Raw genomic sequence first — 20,265 nt, forward strand, 5'->3', positions numbered from 1 at the left:
AGCTCAGTCGTGACAGCCTGACACACACACAATATCTGAAAAGTTCTGACAGCAAAGATGCTAATATTTGACTAGTGAATTAATTTCAGATTGTTGGTTTTCACATAAAGGATTTCCTGAAAATTGCATCATTCCTTGTAAAAGATGGATGTCTAAAACCTACACACAACATCTGGCTTAAAAGCAAGAGTAATAATTTAAACCATAGACAGATACATTTCAAATATGCATGTCAATGTTTTTATTATAAATAATTTCAATGCCACTGAATTTTTCCTGCCAGCAAATGGAAAAATCATAAAAGCCACAAAGCAAAAACAAAATGTAAGTTGTTCATTGCAGCACTTGAGAAAAAAGATCAAAGACATAGATGTCACATGGTAACCAGTACCGTAATATCATAGAGCAAAATCATCAAACAGTTCACATCCATTAAAAGATACTGAAATAAGGTATAGTATTTCTCCTTTTATAAATCAGAGAACTCAATTTTTCTGGCTCTTTCCCCCAGCGAGGAAATTTAAAGCACATTTCTGGTACTTTCTGTACAGTATTATTATTGTATTGTTTACTATTATTATAACCACTGCAATGTGAACTAGGTTGTTTATATTTGATGACATACAGAAAACACCTTTTCCATGATCCTTAGGACCTCATTAAACACATGCTCCTCAAGATATGAGCGCAAGATGGAAAACAAATGACTTTCTTTTTTTAGACTTGTGCAATAAATATCCCTTGGAAGATGCTGCAATGTTAGATGGCAAGGACAAACCTTTGGAAAGTTGGATTGGACTAATTTGATAGGACATACATTCACCCAGAACCACTAAAAATATCCACACATACAGTGAATGCATTGCAGTTTGCACTTTTGCAGATCTGAGGTAAACTCCAGTGATTGCTGGGGCCTGGGTGGGACATCAGGAGGAAGTCCTGTTGTAACCGACGCCTAAATGTTTGGACAACCACAGTTGTGCCAACTGCATTGTGGATGCGTAAGTGCTTGCTTTGGACCCGACACACATTTTGTATTGCTTGGGCTCTAAACGCGTGTCACAGAAGACAGTATGAAAAATATGCACAATACCTGCTTCTTGAGAGCGAAACACGTTCAAGCCAGAATCGATGACTTTAGTGAACAAATCAACATCCTCTAAACCCCAGCCTTGTATTGAGGTGTCAAACCCCCCCGCTCTAAGCAAGTCGCTTTTGAATATGCAGGTGATCCCAAATCCATAATCTCGCCAGAATCCAGTCTTCTTGGTAAAGACAAAGCTGCTGTCTTCAGGAGGGTCACCAGCATAGACAATTTTGGGGTCATACTGACTGAAGACGACGGGGAAGTACACCTGACTTCCCTCAACGGTGTTGTCTCGACATCTCTGGAGGGCGTCAGAGTTGAAGACCAGGTCCACGTCGCAGAAAAACAGCAGCGAGTTGTTCCTCAGCTGAGAAGAGCCCATCTCAAGGGCCAGGCCTCGAGAGAAGTCTCCCGTCATAGGGATGATAGACAGGTCTGCTTTAGGATATCGGTTGTGATATTCCTTTATCAGCTCTAGGTGTCTCTCCTTATCCGGGTTTGTATCATTGTCGACCAGGATTATGGTCAGCTTCACGTTCTGGTTGGGGATCAGGCAGATTCTCTCAAAGTTTTCCATGTAACGCACAAAGATTTCATAGCGACCGGTGAGCGGGACGAGGAAGTGCACTTTGGTCTGACCCTGGACTTGTGTGGACTCGGAGACCTGGAAGGAGGAGAAGATCTTGAGCGGGCTGGAGAGGAAAGAGAGCGAGCGCGAGTCACCGTTGATGGTGTCTTCCAGTCGGGAGACGTCGAGTTCCTCCGCCTCGCTGAAGAACGGCCGGCTGAAGGACTGCTGAAGGTAAGCGTGTCTCCGCACCGGCACGGTCACCTTCCTACCCTTGTGCTTCTTGTAGAGCAGCAGAAGGTCCAAGATGTACTCAGCACCGTGAAGCGGATCCACACGTCTGTAGCCGTACTGGATCTCCTTGAAGTCTATGACGCGACCTCGAGTCTTCGAGTTCTCGTTGATCATTTCCATCACTTGAAGCACGGTGTCTTCCAGTGCGGAGCGCACCAGGTTTCCGAGGCCCTGACGGGGCATCTGCTTCTTGCTGGACGAGTACAGGTGCCGAGCGGTGAGGAACTCCCACTCGAGGACGTCGCTGCGCCCCGCGGGCCGGTAGCGTGTGTATGAGGGCGCCGCCCCGAGCTGCTGGTCCTCCCGCCGGACCGCGGCGCTGCCGAGCCGGCTCACAGCGAGGGCCTCCCGGTGCAGCTGGACCGTGCGGTGCCGCAGCTGGGAGAGCCGGCGGGTCAGCAGGTACACGTGCAGACGGTACTGGTACGCTGGACGCTTGTTGGGGTGCAGCGTGATGGCGTTGTGGATCTTGCTACTGTGGAGGTCCTGGATGAAGCCTTTCTTGTTGTGTTCATAGTTCTCATAGAACAACTGCTGCATCTGCAGAGAGAAAGAAGAGGACAACTTGAGTATTTTAGTGACTTATACAGCACTTCAGTCAGTCCTCGGACTGTTTTTAAATGTGCTTTATAAATAAAGGAACTAGAACTTATAGTGACACCCAAAGCCTCACCCGTATGCACTTGTTTATCATCAACAAGCATGAATTCCTCCTTCCACCTGATCAGAGTTCCTCAAATCCACTACTTTGCAGACCCTTACAAAAAATAGGTATACTTCCAGTTCATTTTTTAAAGTATACTCCAAATAAGTATAGTTCAAGTATATTACAGTACTTTATGTAGTAAGTATACTAATGTCAATAAACTAGTAGTATACTTGTAAGTGTAATATTTCCATACTACTTTTAGTGTAGTAAACTGAGTACACAACTAGTTTACAACCAAGTTTTTTGATTGTATTGCAACTATACTACAATTGAACTTATATGTATACTGATAGTCATATACTTGTAATAGCACATGTTTTTGTTTACGAAAGTACACTTTGAAGTTTTCTCTCAGTAAACTACTAGTTTATTAGTTTTATACTACAAGTATATTTTAGGCTGGTGACTGCAAATTAAGGGAACTTAACATTGTACTTATACTTTACTGTTTATATATTATTTTTGCATTTTAAGTATACTACTATGTTCCTATTTAGGTATTAATTTGGTAGCACTTTGCGGTAAGGGTACATGAATTGTCATGAATTCATGTATAAATTCATGCATGAATTATGCATTCATTCATGCATTGATATCTCATGAATCATCAGGAACTAACACGAGTTCAACGTTTTTCATTCATGACTTCATGGATGAACAACACCTTAATTAAAACATTAACTAAGATGAGTAAGTGTTATCATTAATTTTTACACTTGAAATATGCCTTTAACTGTACTTTAAGTGGATTTGAAGTAAATTCCTATGTACATTACCATGTACACAACAATTCACACACTTAGGAACATATCTGTTTTCTTTATAAATCAATATTTTCAAACAATGTAAGTTTATGAGACAGTATGTAAAACTGTGAAAAAGGTATTTAATAGGCTTTACAATCAAAAGAGTAAACTAAAAGCCAAGTATACTTAGAATAATTCAATCTACTTTTAAGTATATCTAAATCAAAAGATTGAGTGCAAGCCCCTAGTTTGATTTACCGTTTTATGGATGTCTTTACCGGTCAGCTCGACATATCTACATAATATCTAAAAGATTCCTGGGAAAAAGATTTAGGTATTCAGATAACTGACGAGGACTGGACAGAGTCTATCAAGGTCATAAACACATGTTCTAGTAACTTAAGCCACCAACTTAATTCAATATAAAGAAGTACCTTTTATAGTACTAACTTTTATAGTAAGTAGTACTAACAAATGTGAATCTACCGAGGGCTCTCTGGGAAATCTCTTCTGGTCATGCCCAAAGCTTTACGAGTTTTGGAGCGAAATCTTCAGACTCGACTGTGAGACTTATTCTTATGACCTCTCCCCCGACCCAGCAATTGCTATTTTCGGCTGGTCTAGCTCTCTTCATGGCTTCGGTCATCTAAATCAAAAAGCCATCCGATATGGAATGGTGGTAGCTAAAAAATTCATCCTCTGTCGATGGAAAAAGGCATCAAAACCACTTTTTAAATCTTGGCTATATGAACTCTCTACCACTTTGCATTTAGAGAGACTCAGACACAACCTCTCTGGTGGCAACAAAGTCTAAAGTCTAAAGTCCAAAAGAATGATCTGAAACGCCACTGTATGAGGCAGACTTAAGAAATATCCATGCCCATACAGTGTCTCACACACATAATGCTCACTACGTCAGCTTTGTGTTTCTTCGCATTATAAGAAAGTGGTAGATCCTGGCATAGTCAGCTCTCGGACACGGGATTTACTCCCTGTGCTTCTCTGTTCTCTCACATCTGCTGCTCATGTCTGATCTCCCCTATGGCACGACATGAGTCACACCACCACTGGGATGAGATATACTGGAAAGCAGGACATGACTGTGTTCTAGCCAAGCTCAGTCAATGGAAAATTTGACCAACCCCGTTTAGCCTAATGTGAAATAATAGTGGTTAGACAAAGAGACCGTGTTAACTCAGGATATTATTTGAGAGAGAGTGGATAGGCCTGAAAGAGAGGCCACCAAAACGTAGTACAGCTGTTGAAATTGAACATCTGTAAGGCATCAGAGTGCCAGATTAATTTATATCAGCTCTCGCCCTCACACGCAAACCTGCAAGAGCATCCAAGTGTGCCAGATTTTGTATTTGTATTTGTATTAACCCGCATATTCATGCAGCACGGCCAGTAACGGCTTTCTCCACACCTTTCTGTTACTTCAGTTGGCCTGTGTTCTCCCATACAGATGCATACCCTTAAAAACCTGTAAGAAGCCACTTATGCGTTCACACGACCACATAAGAGCCACATATTCTCCAGGTGTGATAAACACTACTAACATCCTTCAAATGGCGTAAGGATGGCTTTAGTGTTCAAATGATGTTTCAGAACGTTGCTTTTTGCAAAAACCCTGCAATAAATTATTTTCTTAAATGCATATAAAAAGAATAAACTAATATAGTCCTACAAGGCATATTTTTAAAAGCAGCATGCCTGCCGGCATAGTAGATGAACCTCGTTTTATATACAAGATGTAAATCTTTATTGTAAGCTTACCTACAATGCAGATTTAATGGCTCAATTATTTATTTCTAAGAAAATAAGATAATGAATCCTCTATATTGTACTTAACTCAGCTTAAGTGTACTTTTTAAAGTGCCTCTTTAATCACCTTTTATCGCAATATAATCCCCAATAGGCTGATCAAGCAGGGCTGACTGTACATTTCCCAGTTAATACATAGCTACCTGCCAAATATATAAATATGCGGACATGAGTTGACTTGCATTATTATTACATCTGCAGTATCTAGGAAATCACTGGCAACAGCCATTTATACAGTTTATTGTCATTATACACAAATGTACAGAGAAGCCACTACTGACCGATACTATCAAGTGTTGCAGAGAGATTTAATCTGTAAAACAATATTGTGTGATGCTGTTTAACACCTTTTCCATCTCTCACAGTGAACAAACTCCTGATTGCAACAGAACAGTTGAGTCACCCTTACAGCCGATGAAGTCATAACTCCTCAAGACGCCTTTCATGTCGTGCTTACAAGTTATGGAGAAATGATTCCTCCTCGCCTCTAGCGTGCATTATGATGATTAGATGAATCCCGTGCGTTAGACTCGATGACTCCCTCGAACAGCAGCACTACTGTCTGCAGGTCTAGTGCTCTGATGTGCTTCCTAACGCTCAGGCTCAAACACTAACTCCTTTATCCTGACCGGCCTTGTACACACACTCCTGCACTTCACTCTGAAAGCTTCGTCCAGCACGTCACTACTGGTGCTGTTTGAGAGACTGACTAACACTGGCCTGTGGTGTAATTCCCCTGTTTTCACACCAGACCTCCAGACCTGAGCGACCACAGTCTTCCTCATTCCTCTGATGAGATGAAGCGAGTTCCCTGCGGTGTTCAGACCAGAGTAAGCGAGCGGAGCGGAGTGGGAGTGGAGCAGGATTTACAGTTCATGCCAACGGCTCATACTGTAACTGCATTCTTAGCAAGAACTCACACGTTAAACACATTTAGCTAGCATGATACAGATGGATCACTCAAATTGGAAAGAATGTGAAGGTTGGACATAAGCGGGAGTTTATAGTTCTCAAGGAATTCGTTTATCCCTTCTAGATATGCTAGTGAATATGATCGGGTGAAAGCACATTTTAAACAGGTACTTATTCACACACGCAATCGCTCTCTCACTAATGCATTCAAACAAATGTAATCTTACAGTGCTACTTTATCTGTATATGATTTCGAATGACAGAAATCTGTAATAAATGTAGCGACCCGTAGATAAAATTTACACTGCAAAAAGCAGCAAAGATATTTAACTTTTAATGCTGATTACCATGTAATAAGCTTGGCATGTCATTGGAAAAATGTTTGCAAATCAGTGTTCCAATAAACCACGTTGAAACTATTCTCCTAGTATTATTTATTTATTTGATCATTTAATAGGCCTGTATATTATGAACAGAACTTTTGCGAGATTTCAAAGCATGATTGAATGCCTTGAACGCGGAGGGAAGTTGCTGCCACTCCGCTCACATCCTCTGGTCCAGACACTTCTGCATCACGTACAGATCCCCGGGATCCGCTGACGCCCTCAGCTCTCTCACATCCTCTGGTCCAGACACTTCTGCATCACGTACAGATCCCCGGGATCCGCTGACGCCCTCAGCTCTCTCACATCCTCTGGTCCAGACACTTCTGCATCACGTACAGATCACCGGGATCCGCTGACGCCCTCAGCTCTCTCACATCCTCTGGTCCAGACACTTCTGCATCACGTACAGATCCCCGGGATCCGCTGACGCCCTCAGCTCTCTCACATCCTCTGGTCCAGACACTTCTGCATCACGTACAGATCCCCGGGATCCGCTGACGCCCTCAGCTCTCTCACATCCTCTGGTCCAGACACTTCTGCATCACGTACAGATCACCGGGATCCGCTGACGCCCTCAGCTCTCTCACATCCTCTGGTCCAGACACTTCTGCATCACGTACAGATCCCCGGGATCCGCTGACGCCCTCAGCTCTCTCACATCCTCTGGTCCAGACACTTCTGCATCACGTATAGATCATCGGGATCCGCTAACGCCCTCAGCTCTCTCACATCCTCTGGTCCAGACACTTCTGCATCACGTACAGATCCCCGGGATCCAATGACGCCCTCAGCTCTCTCACATCCTCTGGTCCAGACACTTCTGCATCACGTATAGATCATCGGGATCCGCTAACGCCCTCAGCTCTCTCACATCCTCTGGTCCAGACACTTCTGCATCACGTACAGATCACCGGGATCCGCTGACGACCTCAGCTCTCTCACATCCTCTGGTCCAGACACTTCTGCATCACGTATAGATCATCGGGATCCGCTAACGACCTCAGCTCTCTCACATCCTCTGGTCCAGACACTTCTGCATCACGTACAGATCCCCGGGATCCGCTGACGCTCTCAGCTCTCTCACATCCTCTGGTCCAGACACTTCTGCATCACGTACAGATCACCGGGATCCGCTAACGACCTCAGCTCTCTCACATCCTCTGGTCCAGACACTTCTGCATCACGTATAGATCATCGGGATCCGCTAACGCCCTCAGCTCTCTCACATCCTCTGGTCCAGAGACTTCTGCATCACGTACAGATCACCGGGATCCGCTAACGCCCTCAGCTCTCTCACATCCTCTGGTCCAGACACTTCTGCATCACGTATAGATCATCGGGATCCGCTAACGACCTCAGCTCTCTCACATCCTCTGGTCCAGACACTTCTGCATCACGTACAGATCATCGGGATCCGCTAACGACCTCAGCTCTCTCACATCCTCTGGTCCAGACACTTCTGCATCACGTACAGATCCCCGGGATCCGCTGACGCCCTCAGCTCTCTCACATCCTCTGGTCCAGACACTTCTGCATCACGTATAGATCATCGGGATCCGCTAACGACCTCAGCTCTCTCACATCCTCTGGTCCAGACACTTCTGCATCACGTACAGATCACCGGGATCCGCTGACGCCCTCAGCTCTCTCACATCCTCTGGTCCAGACACTTCTGCATCACGTACAGATCCCCGGGATCTGCTAACGCCCTCAGCTCTCTCACATCCTCTGGTCCAGACACTTCTGCATCACGTACAGATCCCCGGGATCCGCTGACGACCTCAGCTCTCTCACATCCTCTGGTCCAGACACTTCTGCATCACGTATAGATCATCGGGATCCGCTAACGGCCTCAGCTCTCTCACATCCTCTGGTCCAGACACTTCTGCATCACGTACAGATCACCGGGATCCGCTGACGCCCTCAGCTCTCTCACATCCTCTGGTCCAGACACTTCTGCATCACGTATAGATCATCGGGATCCGCTAACGGCCTCAGCTCTCTCACATCCTCTGGTCCAGACACTTCTGCATCACGTACAGATCCCCGGGATCCGCTGACGCCCTCAGCTCTCTCACATCCTCTGGTCCAGACACTTCTGCATCACGTATAGATCATCGGGATCCGCTAACGGCCTCAGCTCTCTCACATCCTCTGGTCCAGACACTTCTGCATCACGTACAGATCCCCGGGATCCGCTGACGACCTCAGCTCTCTCACATCCTCTGGTCCAGACACTTCTGCATCACGTATAGATCATCGGGATCCGCTAACGGCCTCAGCTCTCTCACATCCTCTGGTCCAGACACTTCTGCATCACGTACAGATCACCGGGATCCGCTGACGCCCTCAGCTCTCTCACATCCTCTGGTCCAGACACTTCTGCATCACGTACAGATCCCCGGGATCCGCTGACGCCCTCAGCTCTCTCACATCCTCTGGTCCAGACACTTCTGCATCACGTATAGATCATCGGGATCCGCTAACGACCTCAGCTCTCTCACATCCTCTGGTCCAGACACTTCTGCATCACGTACAGATCCCCGGGATCCGCTGACGCCCTCAGCTCTCTCACATCCTCTGGTCCAGACACTTCTGCATCACGTACAGATCCCCGGGATCCGCTGACGCCCTCAGCTCTCTCACATCCTCTGGTCCAGAGACTTCTGCATCACGTACAGATCCCCGGGATCCGCTGACGCCCTCAGCTCTCTCACATCCTCTGGTCCAGACACTTCTGCATCACGTACAGATCCCCGGGATCCGCTGACGACCTCAGCTCTCTCACATCCTCTGGTCCAGACACTTCTGCATCACGTACAGATCCCCGGGATCCGCTGACGCCCTCAGCTCTCTCACATCCTCTGGTCCAGACACTTCTGCATCACGTACAGATCCCCGGGATCCGCTGACGCCCTCAGCTCTCTCACATCCTCTGGTCCAGAGACTTCTGCATCACGTACAGATCCCCGGGATCCGCTGACGCCCTCAGCTCTCTCACATCCTCTGGTCCAGACACTTCTGCATCACGTACAGATCCCCGGGATCCGCTGACGACCTCAGCTCTCTCACATCCTCTGGTCCAGACACTTCTGCATCACGTACAGATCCCCGGGATCCGCTGACGCCCTCAGCTCTCTCACATCCTCTGGTCCAGACACTTCTGCATCACGTATAGATCATCGGGATCCGCTAACGGCCTCAGCTCTCTCACATCCTCTGGTCCAGACACTTCTGCATCACGTACAGATCCCCGGGATCCAATGACGCCCTCAGCTCTCTCACATCCTCTGGTCCAGACACTTCTGCATCACGTATAGATCATCGGGATCCGCTAACGACCTCAGCTCTCTCACATCCTCTGGTCCAGACACTTCTGCATCACGTACAGATCCCCGGGATCCGCTGACGCCCTCAGCTCTCTCACATCCTCTGGTCCAGACACTTCTGCATTACGTATAGATCATCGGGATCCGCTGACGCCCTCAGCTCTCTCACAGCCTCTGGTCCAGACACTTCTGCATCACGTATAGATCATCGGGATCCGCTGACGCCCTCAGCTCTCTCACATCCTCTGGTCCAGACACTTCTGCATCACGTATAGATCATCGGGATCCGCTGACGCCCTCAGCTCTCTCACAGCCTCTGGTCCAGAGACTTCTGCATCACGTATAGATCACCGGGATCCGCTAACGCCCTCAGCTCTCTCACATCCTCTGGTCCAGACACTTCTGCATCACGTATAGATCACCAGGATCCGCTAACGCCCTCAGCTCTCTCACATCCTCTGGTCCAGACACTTCTGCATCACGTACAGATCACCAGGATCCGCTAACGCCCTCAGCTCTCTCACATCCTCTGGTCCAGACACTTCTGCATCACGTATAGATCATCGGGATCCGCTAACGACCTCAGCTCTCTCACATCCTCTGGTCCAGACACTTCTGCATCACGTATAGATCATCGGGATCCGCTAACGACCTCAGCTCTCTCACATCCTCTGGTCCAGACACTTCTGCATCACGTACAGATCACCGGGATCCGCTGACGCCCTCAGCTCTCTCACATCCTCTGGTCCAGACACTTCTGCATCACGTATAGATCACCAGGATCCGCTAACGCCCTCAGCTCTCTCACATCCTCTGGTCCAGACACTTCTGCATCACGTACAGATCACCGGGATCCGCTGACGCCCTCAGCTCTCTCACATCCTCTGGTCCAGACACTTCTGCATCACGTACAGATCACCGGGATCCGCTGACGCCCTCAGCTCTCTCACATCCTCTGGTCCAGACACTTCTGCATCACGTACAGATCACCGGGATCTGCTGACGCCCTCAGCTCTCTCACATCCTCTGGTCCAGACACTTCAGCATCACGTACAGATCACCGGGATCCGCTGACGCCCTCAGCTCTCTCACATCCTCTGGTCCAGACACTTCTGCATCACGTACAGATCACCGGGATCCGCTAACGCCCTCAGCTCTCTCACATCCTCTGGTCCAGACACTTCAGCATCACGTACAGATCCCCGGGATCCGCTGACGCCCTCAGCTCTCTCACATCCTCTGGTCCAGACACTTCTGCATCACGTACAGATCACCGGGATCCGCTAACGCCCTCAGCTCTCTCACATCCTCTGGTCCAGACACTTCAGCATCACGTACAGATCACCGGGATCCGCTGACGCCCTCAGCTCTCTCACATCCTCTGGTCCAGACACTTCTGCATCACGTACAGATCACCGGGATCCGCTAACGCCCTCAGCTCTCTCACATCCTCTGGTCCAGACACTTCAGCATCACGTACAGATCCCCGGGATCCGCTAACGCCCTCAGCTCTCTCACATCCTCTGGTCCAGACACTTCAGCATCACGTACAGATCCCCGGGATCCGCTAATGCCCTCAGCTCTCTCACATCCTACCATGTTTGGATTATCAACAGTGAATTACACTAAATTGCTTGCAACAATGCTCAGAGAGTGATCGTGTTAAAGAAGGAAAGCTGAACATTATTAAGCTAAAGCTCTATGGCTGATAAATGCTGACGTCTGCAACTTAACCCACGAGTCCTTTGGTCATTTGTCTGCTGACAGGAGGTAATGTTAAGTTGGCTCTGGGCTCTAGTGGTCGGGTTATAAATGCTGCGGTCGGTCGCTCGGGATGTTTTGCATCCAGTATAAAGCATCTAGTGTCTCCAGAGCAAAACTCGAATTCAGACTCAGCTCTGAAAAGCGTAACTTTGTATTTGGTGTGTATTTGAATAAGTGTAGGAAAAACAAGCAAAAGTGAGGCTGGATCAGTGATGAGACACAGTACACCCTCTCTGCTGCATTAAACCTGCTATGAAACATGAACAGGTCCAGTCATGTGATGTGTCTAGCACAGGCAGGAGGAAATGTGGAAGAGTAAGAGGAGAAAGGGTCAAGTCAAGTCTAGTCACGTTTATTTATATAGCGCTTTCTATAATACAGATCGTTTCACAGCAGCGTTACAGGGATAAAACTATCGCAACATTTTTCAATTTCAGAAACCATTTCAATTTTAATTGCTTGCAACTTTAATTTCAAATGTGAAGCAGCTCTAAAACAGATAATATAATTTCATTAAGTTCAAGAAAGAAAAATATGTATTACTTCAAATAGACTTCACAGGACTATTTTCAATAAGTTTAACTGGTCCCTGTTTATTTTAGAGTTATGCAAATGTATTCAGGCTTTACACCTCACCTGGCGTCTGTATTAAAGCATGTTAGACCTGCACTGAAGTACAGCTGTGAAGTTCCTGTATTTCACAGCTCAATCTCACACACATTTCCACTAAAACACTAGAATAAATGAGAAGAAAGTGATTTTGCAACTCTAGAACGAAGCTCTGTTATTAATGTTCTGCTTCAAGCATTGGGACTAACAACGTCTCCAGCAGCGTCTTTACACACGCACGCACGCACGCACGCACGCACGCACGCACGCAGAGCTAATTCCTCCTCCGTGTACTCGGGTTCAAACAGATATGGCTCTGGGTCTGCTACAAAGAAGTCATAATCATCTACAAAGTCCGCCATTGCAAATGATCTGCAGTTTGCTAATAGCACAGGTGGTAAAAGTCACGTTGGTTGTATTGACGGAAATAAGAGGGAGGGGGAGAGGAAGCGGGAGCCGGTAAGAGGACTTTTCACGAGTGATGATATTATTGCGCAAAGTCGAACTGCTCAAAAGCATTTGCTATGGTATTCCGCCATACAATATAGTCATCAATTTTAAACGCTTAGAAAAACACAACGTTTTATTTTGTGTCACCAGCCTAGGTCGAGTTACACTACTCGAGTAACTGTGTTTAAATAGGGAAAACGTGGAAGTGTTTGGTCGCTTCTCTGCTTGGCCCATATTTAATGCATGGGCTAAGCTAAGTGCTAACATAGTTTTGCGGCAATACAGAGCGATATAGTGCACGCACTGAGACGAGAGAGGTATGTATCAACTCGTCTTAGTTAAGGGAATAACATATTTTAATACAAAAAACCGGTGGAGTATCCCTTTAAGGCTTCCGGTATTGTTGGTAACATGCTGTTGCTCAAGCTTTTCGTATTGGCACATGCTTGTTGCCTTGGCTCACTCAGGTAAGTGCAAAAGCATCCAGGATTGCGCAGTCAGTTGGGTTTGGGGGATATTGGCATATGGTTTTGTTTTGGGGGGTTATTGCTGCTCTCCCTGCTCTTATGCATGCTAGGCTGCACGGATGGGCAGGGAGCTCTCGCCCAGAACAGAATCACACCGCCAATCTAAAGTGTATGCTAATTGTCAATCGTATTTGACGATAGTGGTCCTGACAGAAGTGTAGTGAAGCTGTTGGTGCAACAAAGTACAGGCTTATTTCCAGCACATTAACTCAATCTGAGGAATCTCATTCGCTTCTCCCTTGAGCTACGAGGCAATAACACCATTAAGACTTCTGCAATTTCACTCACAGCCGGGGTGTTCTGTGTTTAGATGCTGTTATCCGTTTGGATGAGGAGATGAGAATGTGAGTGGAGGATGAAGAGTGATTTTAGTCTTCAGAGGAACAACTACTCGTTCAGTTTGACAGTGTTGTGTTTCTTGCACAGCGGGTTCGAGAACAACACAACAAGGGACAAATGAAAATGCCACAGGCGGCATGTGTTTCTCTGTGACTGCGTCCTCCATGGGAGATCACATCATGCAGCCTTTAAAGGAAAGTGATGCAGTTTCAAATTCAGAAAGTGAAACGTTTATTAAAATATGAAATGCAGGGGGTTCACATTCATTTATTCCAAATCTGGCTCATTGTCTGGCTCGTTGTAGCGTAGGATTGTTGCAGGACTGATGTAGGCAGCAGTTTATGAGTGAAACCTAAAAGGCATTTTAGGGATTAAGCAATTGTGACTGTGTCTGAAAGCTCAGGACTGACTTGTTTCCTCACTGCCCAATCAGGCATTGACTTCACAGGCAGTGTATGTGCATGAAGGTTCATCATGAACCTGCTTTCTGGGGCAGCATAACGGTTTACTGACCTACGGCAAAATAGAGCGAGCTTTGGTGATAACTAAGCGAATATTTAATTGCCACAATAGTGGAAAAAGTTGGTTAAAAACGTCCATTTACACACAACTTTCAGTTTTAGCTCTTCACTGTTGTATAAAATCAATAGGCTATCATGGTTACAATAGCGCTGATATTTGGGAGAACAGCACTCTATATCCTGAGTTATAAACAAATAAATATAGGCATATAAATATTAAAAACAAGAACTCATTCAGGGCCCCTTCTGTTCAGGTATCAAGTGAAATGCAGCTACTGCTCTCAAATCTTTCAGCATAAACTTGCCAGATCACTATCGATCATGGCATGAGACATGCAAATAATAGATTTGAGAGCTCTAGTGAAGAGAAGCATCATTACTACTTATTTCTAGTGCTCATTTCACAGACAGTATCGTGCTTCATAAACTGACTCGCACTGACTTTGATCTGCAAATCACTGATGTTCAAATATGCTCGAATAAAAATGGAATTCAACAGCAAGAAAAAAATCAACTAGATAATCAAGGATAATCAATCAAGGGTTCTGTGAAGATCTTGCCACCACGCAGACATTGATTTGCCTTTGAACTTCAGTGTGAGGATCAGTTGTAAGCCATGATATTCATCACTCAATACTGGAGAGATGGATGAACGATGACATCCGCTCCTCAGAGAGCAACTGTTCACAGACATCTCTCTCTTCCTCTCTCTCTCTCTCTGTAGAGAGCTGGCTTCAAGCCCAGAGATTATGAGCCAAATCATGGAACATTCACACACAGCTGGTTAACTATTAATTCACCATATATGGTAAAAACATGAATAACAAAACATGCAACTAAATCATAATTCATCATGTGTGAATCTGAACCAGTGAGGTTTGCTCTCGGACGTCAACAAGTATGTTTGTGCTTCCATGAACCATATTTGATGTGCTCTATGAATGTGGGTTGATCAATGTTTATATGTGAATCAAGGTCTAATTAACTCTGTATAAAGTGACCATGTCTTTTTAGAAGACTTTGATTAAAGTGCTTGGTTCATGTGGATTAGTTTTGCAATACATTTATGAACTTTTTGAAGCTTGAAAGCTTTGGGTGAACAGACTTTCAATGAAGGGACAGAAATCTCTCAGGTTTAATTAAAATATGGAACAACGTGATGGTGAATAATTGATGACAAAATCTTTATTTTAGGGGGAACTATCCCTGAAAGTTAACTTAATTTTGGTGGCTCAGCAAATATTGAGAAACGAGCCCACTTCTGAGCCCATTTTACAGCACAAATAAAGCTGAATATTCCTCCAGCAGTGTGTGTCTGAAGCAGAGCTGTACTCGGTCCTCAAGGGCAGTGGACATGAAAAGAGCAGAAATCATGTTTATTGATTCTGTCCACACAATGAGAATGAGATGTTTACTAGCACAATAGAAATGAGTTTGCATGAGTTTGAGGAAAGCATCAACTATCATCAGAGCAAAGACAGCAGGACATATACAACTAGACTGAGGGAATATGAATATTCAGTGTATTCACACAGAGTGTATATGTGTGTTTGTAAAATAATGTGAAATGAGTGTTTCAGGAAAGGTTCATTTCATCCTGACATTGGTCTTGTGCAGTGGTGGAGAGAGTACTAGAAATTGTACTCAAGTAAAAGTATTGCTACTTAAGAAACTATTTACTTTACTAGTAGAAGTACTGAAAAATAATATGACTCAAGAAAGAGTAAAGTAGTTTGCTGAAAAATTACTCAAGTTACTACATTACAAAGTACTTTAGTATTATTTTTCTATTTTTACCCAAAATGAGGCGATGTTAACAACATGGAGCACTAAACACTTTCATGTAATTTCGGTTTCATTCATACTGGAAGCCAGAGGGGGCTCTTGCGTGGAAAGTCCACAAGTGAGATTCATAGAAGTATTAAACTTATGACGTTCCAGGAAATCCCTTGAAAATATGGAAATATAGACATCAGATATCACTACAGCTGATTAACATGTAGATAGAGATGTTTTGTCTGATGAAACATGAAGACAATAAACACACTGGTATAAGCCACCATGGGTATTTTCATAAGAATTATGTATATCTATAATGCAATGCTAGTCGACATAGCATGTATCATAGAATGTTATAAAATAATATATTTTCTGTCTCACACTATGTTAGGAGAAGCAACAAGTGCCCACAGAAGTTATTTCAGTTATTTAAAGCAAAGAATGGGTAAGTGAGTCTGATCACAGAAATGATGGATTAAAACAGTATGAATAGAAAAGTGCCAGTAAAAAAAATCAAGTGGGGTACGGGTTAACGTTAAATAAAATGCTCTTTTTTCGTTCTACCAAAAATGTGCCGGGAGCCCACTGTTGCTATAGCAACACATGCTCGTCTTGCACTAGCTGTGATGCGCCACACGTTGGGTAATTACGTTGAAAGGTCACGTGTGTTCCGGTTAAAAAATGTAGGGTCTTATTTTCTCCTCCAACTTCAAAATCGTCCAACATCGTTGGTTTACCTTTTTTTTTTTTTTTTTTTTAATGGCATTTGACTTAGTCTTTGCTTTGTAAACACTACAGTAGGTCGGTACTTCCGACTAACCTTTCAACGTGATTACGTAATATGTGGCGCATCACAGCTAGTGCAAGACCAGCATTTGTGGTTAAAAAGTATATAAATGTAATTTTTTTTTTTAGAAAATGTCCGCTGGTTTGTCTAGATCAGACTCTTATTCCTCGGCTGGATCGTGTCGAGACTTTGAAGCTGCACTGAAACCGTTGGACTCCACTGAAGTCTCTATATGGAGAAAAACCCTGGAATGTTTTCCTCAGAAACCTTCATTTCTTTTCGACTGAATAAAGAAAGACATGAACATCTTGGATGACGTGGGGGAGAGTAAACTATCAGGAAATTTTCATTCTGAAGTGAACTAATCCTTTAAGTAAAGTCAGCCAATCAGCTTTTTGTTTCCTGAAAGCTCTTAACATTTTGGCAGCATGAATCAGACTGTCTGTGAGTCTAATGGACTTTGGATTGACGCCTGCAGTCTGAGCTCAGGAGCAGCAGATAAATCAAGTGATCAGAAGCGAGTTTCATCAGTGTTTCTGCATAACATTGTTTGTTATAAGTTAACTTAGAACGAGAGGATTTGCGAGAGTGCAGAACTCAGCACTGGATAACAAGTCCTGACTTAAACACGTCTGATTGGTCATTGCATATGTTTGTGATTGGCTACATTGCTCAACGCTGAAAAAACACATTGTAAATTGAAACATTTGACGCTCTCAAGAGCACAAACACCAAATCTGTTTTGCCAGAGTGCTATTATTACGGAGAAAACTGATCCTCGACCAGCAGTTATGGGCAGCTATTCCTTCTAAAAGCAATCAGAAGCAGAAGCAGGTTTGAGTGAGAAATTACCAGACTATTCACTCTACACACTCTGCCTACGCCATCAAGTCATCCTACAAACATAGCAAACATAAGCTGCAACCCAATTTCATATACTTTCCTTAATAGCATGTGAGAGTTACTGTGCCCCACACTGTAGCCTATGGCGCTCAGATGATATACTTTCTGGTGAATTTTTTAAATGTGCGTCTTTGAATGTGCATGTTTTAAGGCTAATTTCACAATATTACTCACAATCAATTACACTATGGAAAAGCAGGAATTTGTGACAGTTGTAGAAAAATAAATGATGAGCAATGTGAGGCTGAAGCTTCCACAACAAGTTAACTTGAATGAATTCATTATATTAGAGGGATCATTATATATAAAAATATACTTGATCTTTTGATATATAAGAGGCCTCTGTACCGTTAAAAGGGGGGTGAAATGCTATTTCATGCATAGTGAGTTTTTTACACTGTTAAAGAGTTGGATTCCCATGCTAAACATGGACAAAGTTTAAAAAATTAAGTTGTACGTTTGATTGAGTATTTCTGTTCTCGAAATACTCCTTCCTGGTTGTCACAAGTTTCGGAAAGTTTTTTTCGAGTATGACGTCAGATGCGCCGGAATTTCCTTATACGGTCGTTAGGGCACTTCTCTCGGAAGGGCGCGCGCGCAGCTGTACAGCGATAGCCGTAACACCCATGCCCATCAAAGCGCTGTGCATCGGCTGCAATATGTCACCAAAGAAGTGTGTTTTCGGTTGCCAAGGCAAGACAACACTGCACAGATTCCCAAAGAATCAAGCGTTAGGGGACCAGTGGATGGAGTTTGTTTTTCCAGAACATCAACACAGTTGTGCAAGTGTTCTTGTTTGTTCCATGCATTTCGAGGATGATTTTTTTATAAACAAGGCCCAGTTCGAAGCCGGATTTGCTAATCGTTTAGTTCTCAAGGATGGAGCAGTCCCAACACTAAAGGTTAACGGTCTTGCATTGGAACCGCAGGCGGTGAGTAGAACTGCTTCAAATATCTGTGTGTCTATCGGCGTGTAACTTAAGCACAGCAAGTAGGCTAAACAACATGATCACGTATAGTATCGCGCGCTCGTGATTATTTAGCTCCGCCCACACGGCACGCCTCCACCCGCTCGGCTTTTTACGGAAAGACTCGGTACAGCCTATCTTTCTTTTATAAATATAATAAAACTAAAGACTTTTTGGAGATATGATGGATGCAATATTACTCTATAGGTACTCAAGATTAACATGAGATTGACGGAAACTGAGTGTTTCACCCCCCCTTTAAAACATCCTGCAAGTTTCATAGCTTTAAAAAAAGCATTTATGCAATCAAGCTCCAAAAATGGCTCGTTCTAATATTGTGACGTCACACGAACAAACACATTAGCATATGACTGCCTCTAGAGCAAGATATCGACGAATGCTTTCACATCATCGGCCCACTTGCGTTCAGTCACTTTTCGGCTGATACCCGTCTACACAAGACGTGAACTCATTATAATCACTGACGCTGTCTACACTGATACAGTATACGGACGCTTGTTCAGTTTCTGACTGACTCCACGCGCTTGAGAGACTCCTGACAACAGGACAAATGGAAGAGTGGAAGAACAGTCACTTCGTTCAGTTTAAACAGAGGTTTGTCTCTCTGTACAGACTTCTGAAGGATCCCAGCATCGGGAACAATTGGAGGGTTTATTTTAATGGCATCCTGAAACACGTCTGAGGATTATATGTTTGTTCAGAGCATTTGACAACAGATTATAATCTAGACACAGTGTAATGGAGAGTTTGCAAATATAGCCAACTGTATTGGATCTGACAGCAACATCGCTTACCGTCAGTAAACAATTTCATAATGCTTTGTCTGTAAATTAGGGTTTTATATGGAAAACAAAACACTTACTCGCGTGCAATAGAGACGAGCCGTGGATACGTTTACCTATGCAAAGATGTTGGATAGTCTATTCAGAAAGATGTGTCTAGTAATATTGAGTGCATTTATCACTGTTATTTGAACATGTATATTAAGAGCATCAAATGTGGTTCATAGGTCCACACTAAACGACAGTGTTTGACAACAGATAATGGCAGAGACAGAAAACATCTCTGCGAGTGAGAGATGAAGAGGACTGCAGTCAGTCCATCTGTGAGTGGGTGTCGCTCGAGGAGATCTCCAGCTGAGACGCTGCCATGTGTGCTGTCAGACTCATTTATACACTATAACACGATCTCTTCCATTACGGTTTCAGATACATTCAATAACATTCTGTTCCATTTATTGATAAGCAATAAACCTTCTTCATAAGACTGAAGATATGCTAATTCCTAATGATTCAACCACAAAATCCTTCTGTTACTTCATATGTACCTTCTAGGGGTGTAACAATATATGGTGTCACAATATACCGCCATGACAATATGTATTCTGTATTGTTCAGCGTGAGAACAAATTAAGTTTACAGAGTTTTAGTGTCAGCACTACATTAAACTACTGTATGTTGAATATAATGTATAATAATGCAATGGGGGAATATTTGTGGGTCCTGATAATGCCAAATGTCTGATGTTACCAGTAAAAAGTGGCCTACATTTTTTCAATATATATAGTCAGAGAAAGAGTGTGAGCATATTCATCTGAAATAATTCAGTATTTTCAGCTCCAGAATCATGAATATTGTTATTCTGGTGTCTCTATTGTCCTGTGCTTTGGGTTTCAGCACCAAGTCCATCCTATTCATTTACACACACAATGTAACACCAAATTTAGCATTTTAACCAACAGT

At 44.1% G+C, this 20,265-nt stretch overlaps 1 protein-coding gene across 1 annotated transcript in view; it reads right to left on the minus strand.

Annotated features, from left to right (window-relative positions):
• Positions 1-373: 373 nt before the first annotated feature.
• Positions 374-20,265, minus strand: part of chsy3 (chondroitin sulfate synthase 3) — an 88,297-nt gene continuing 68,405 nt past the window's right edge. The window contains exon 3 of the mRNA XM_056265571.1: positions 374-2,489. Within this exon, the coding sequence (XP_056121546.1) occupies positions 927-2,489 (1,563 nt within the window). The 3' untranslated portion in view covers positions 374-926. The remainder of the gene's footprint in view (positions 2,490-20,265) is intronic.

The sequence above is a fragment of the Rhinichthys klamathensis genome, unplaced genomic scaffold (assembly GCF_029890125.1).
Source record: "Rhinichthys klamathensis goyatoka isolate OS25496 unplaced genomic scaffold, OSU_Roscu_1.1 h1tg000236l_1, whole genome shotgun sequence".
Classification (NCBI taxonomy): domain Eukaryota; kingdom Metazoa; phylum Chordata; class Actinopteri; order Cypriniformes; family Leuciscidae; genus Rhinichthys; species Rhinichthys klamathensis.